At 56.2% G+C, this 2,001-nt stretch overlaps 1 protein-coding gene across 1 annotated transcript in view; it reads left to right on the top strand.

The window, feature by feature from the left end:
• The window catches only part of MTMR3 (myotubularin related protein 3), a 42,593-nt gene extending 42,529 nt beyond the window's left edge, over window positions 1-64 (top strand). Inside the window, 1 exon segment of the mRNA XM_010087366.1 lies at window positions 1-64. This exon segment is cut by the window's left edge and continues 22 nt beyond it. Within this exon segment, the coding sequence (XP_010085668.1) occupies window positions 1-63 (63 nt within the window). The 3' untranslated portion in view covers window position 64.
• Window positions 65-2,001: the final 1,937 nt, after the last annotated feature.

Below are 2,001 nucleotides of genomic sequence, written 5' to 3'. Positions count from 1 at the left end.
CACCCCAGCGGCTCCAGCCTTGATCTCGAACTGGATAAACCCATCACTGCCACGTCAAACTAAAGTTCCAGCCTCCGAGGAGCGGGGGAGCAGCCGTGCCGACTCTTCCCCAACAGACACGCGGATTCTCGGTGGGCTGAGGCTGGGAGGATGCGGGAGCCATGCACTTTGGAGGTTGGGGCGTGGAACACCGCTCGGCGGGACAGAGCTCGAGGACGTACGGCTGGAGTGTGGGATCCTCCCTCTCCAGCTCTCCCCCCTCTCCTTTCTGTCCTCTCTGTGTGTATGTGTTACGCGCGTGTGTATATATAATAATATATATATGTCCGTTTGTTTGCTGGAAGATTGTGGAGGTGGGAAGGGAGCTGGCACCAGAACCAGGTTTCCCTTTGGTATTTCCCTGTCCCACTGCTGAACTGGTGCAGACAGACGATGTTGCGGAGGAAAGGAGAAGCGGGGACTCGGCCCAGCCAGCGTGCAAAGCGCGAATACCTGTAGTGCTTTCAATCACTCCTCTTACTTCCAAACAAAAACTGCTGTTTGGGAACCTGTTGCTGCTAGAAGAAACGGGAATCTCTTTCCCAGGAGAGCGCTCTCCCTCTCTGTCCTTAGAGCGGGCTTGGTGATCCTGGCTGCGTGATGGGGGTCCCACGTCGCCGCGCTCAGCGGCTCTGTACTCGCGCACAGTCTCTGGGTTTGCTGCCGTCAGCCCTGCTTGCAGCGGGAGCACCCGGACAGCACGGGCTGAGGGGTGGCGAGAGGCGAGAAGGGGGTTGCACAGGCTGCCGAGCCGAGGTGGTGTTATGCCGGCGCCTCTCTCCACAGTCCTGTAAATGCGATTCGTTATTTAAAACCGAGTGGGAAAGCAGAAGACCTTCAACTTCTGTCCTTGCCCCATCTGTAGGGGGGCTACTCGATGCGGAGCTGCGTCTGGAGCAGTGCACTCCTCACGGGCCACACACGTGGGCCGTCACGCTGCGGTTCAGACCCGCACTTTAATGAGACTCAAACCAACCCAGAGCAGCTGGGACGCGCTGGTGTGTCGCCGGGCTGGGTCCGTGAGGAGTGCACTGGTGCTTGCGGTGCTCCTGGGATGTCTTCTCCTTTCTCAGTCTGTATTCAGTCTACTCCAGATAGGAAGAACTTGCCTGAGGATTATGTAAAGACCTAAAACACATCATGGATTCCCCTTCTTCTTTCTGTCCCAATCTGAGTCGCTTTTCAAGTCACCTCATTCACGTGTGAATCTCCCGAATCGATGTTTTTAAATGAGCGTTCGGTACTCGTCCTCTTCCCTGCCGCTGGAGCCTGCCTGGGCGTTTGGCGAGGAAGAACCGTAGGTCCTGCTTCCCAGCAAACAGCCCAAACTTACAGCTTCTCTTGTGACATTCTCACAAACACAGTCCTGCTGGAGTATTGGAGAGTTCTAGATACAAAAGCTCAAAGTCTAAGCAACCTTGGGCAGGGAGTGCAGGAGCGCATCCCTTCCCTGGAATGTCAGAATCACACAATCCGAAGCGACTATCACACAGAGAAAACCATCTCAGAGTTTAGGACTGATGGGGAAAAGAAATGTCAAGGCATTTGATTTTTAATTTTGATCTTCCCACACCCTTTGCAAGGACCGTTACCCTGCTGCAGATTAAACGGAAGATTCATGCGACACAAATGAATGTCCCGGAGGCTGGGTTAGCGTAGCGGCCGGTGACGATGCATCTTGGGCTCTCCCCTGGTGCAAGTTTTGAAACGTGTTTCCAAACCATCAGGAGGGAAAAGCAAAGAGAAAGATGGGGTCTCTGGGCGGGTTGTGTCTAGAAGCGTTTGTTCCTAGAGCAGCGCAGCGAGCGTGGGGACTGGAGCTGCAGGCGTTGCTGGGTGTGAGCAGGGACGGGGCGACGTGCCTCCCGGCGCTGGCTCGGCTGCCGAGGGGCCGCTGGGAGGTTTGGTTTTCGGGGCCGGGGGGTGGTTCTGCGCGCTGACGCCAGGCGGGTGTGTGGTGCA

The sequence above is a fragment of the Pterocles gutturalis genome, unplaced genomic scaffold, assembly GCF_000699245.1.
Source record: "Pterocles gutturalis isolate BGI_N339 unplaced genomic scaffold, ASM69924v1 scaffold7151, whole genome shotgun sequence".
Classification (NCBI taxonomy): Eukaryota; Metazoa; Chordata; class Aves; order Pterocliformes; family Pteroclidae; genus Pterocles; species Pterocles gutturalis.
This window is presented reverse-complemented; position numbering and strand designations above follow the sequence as displayed.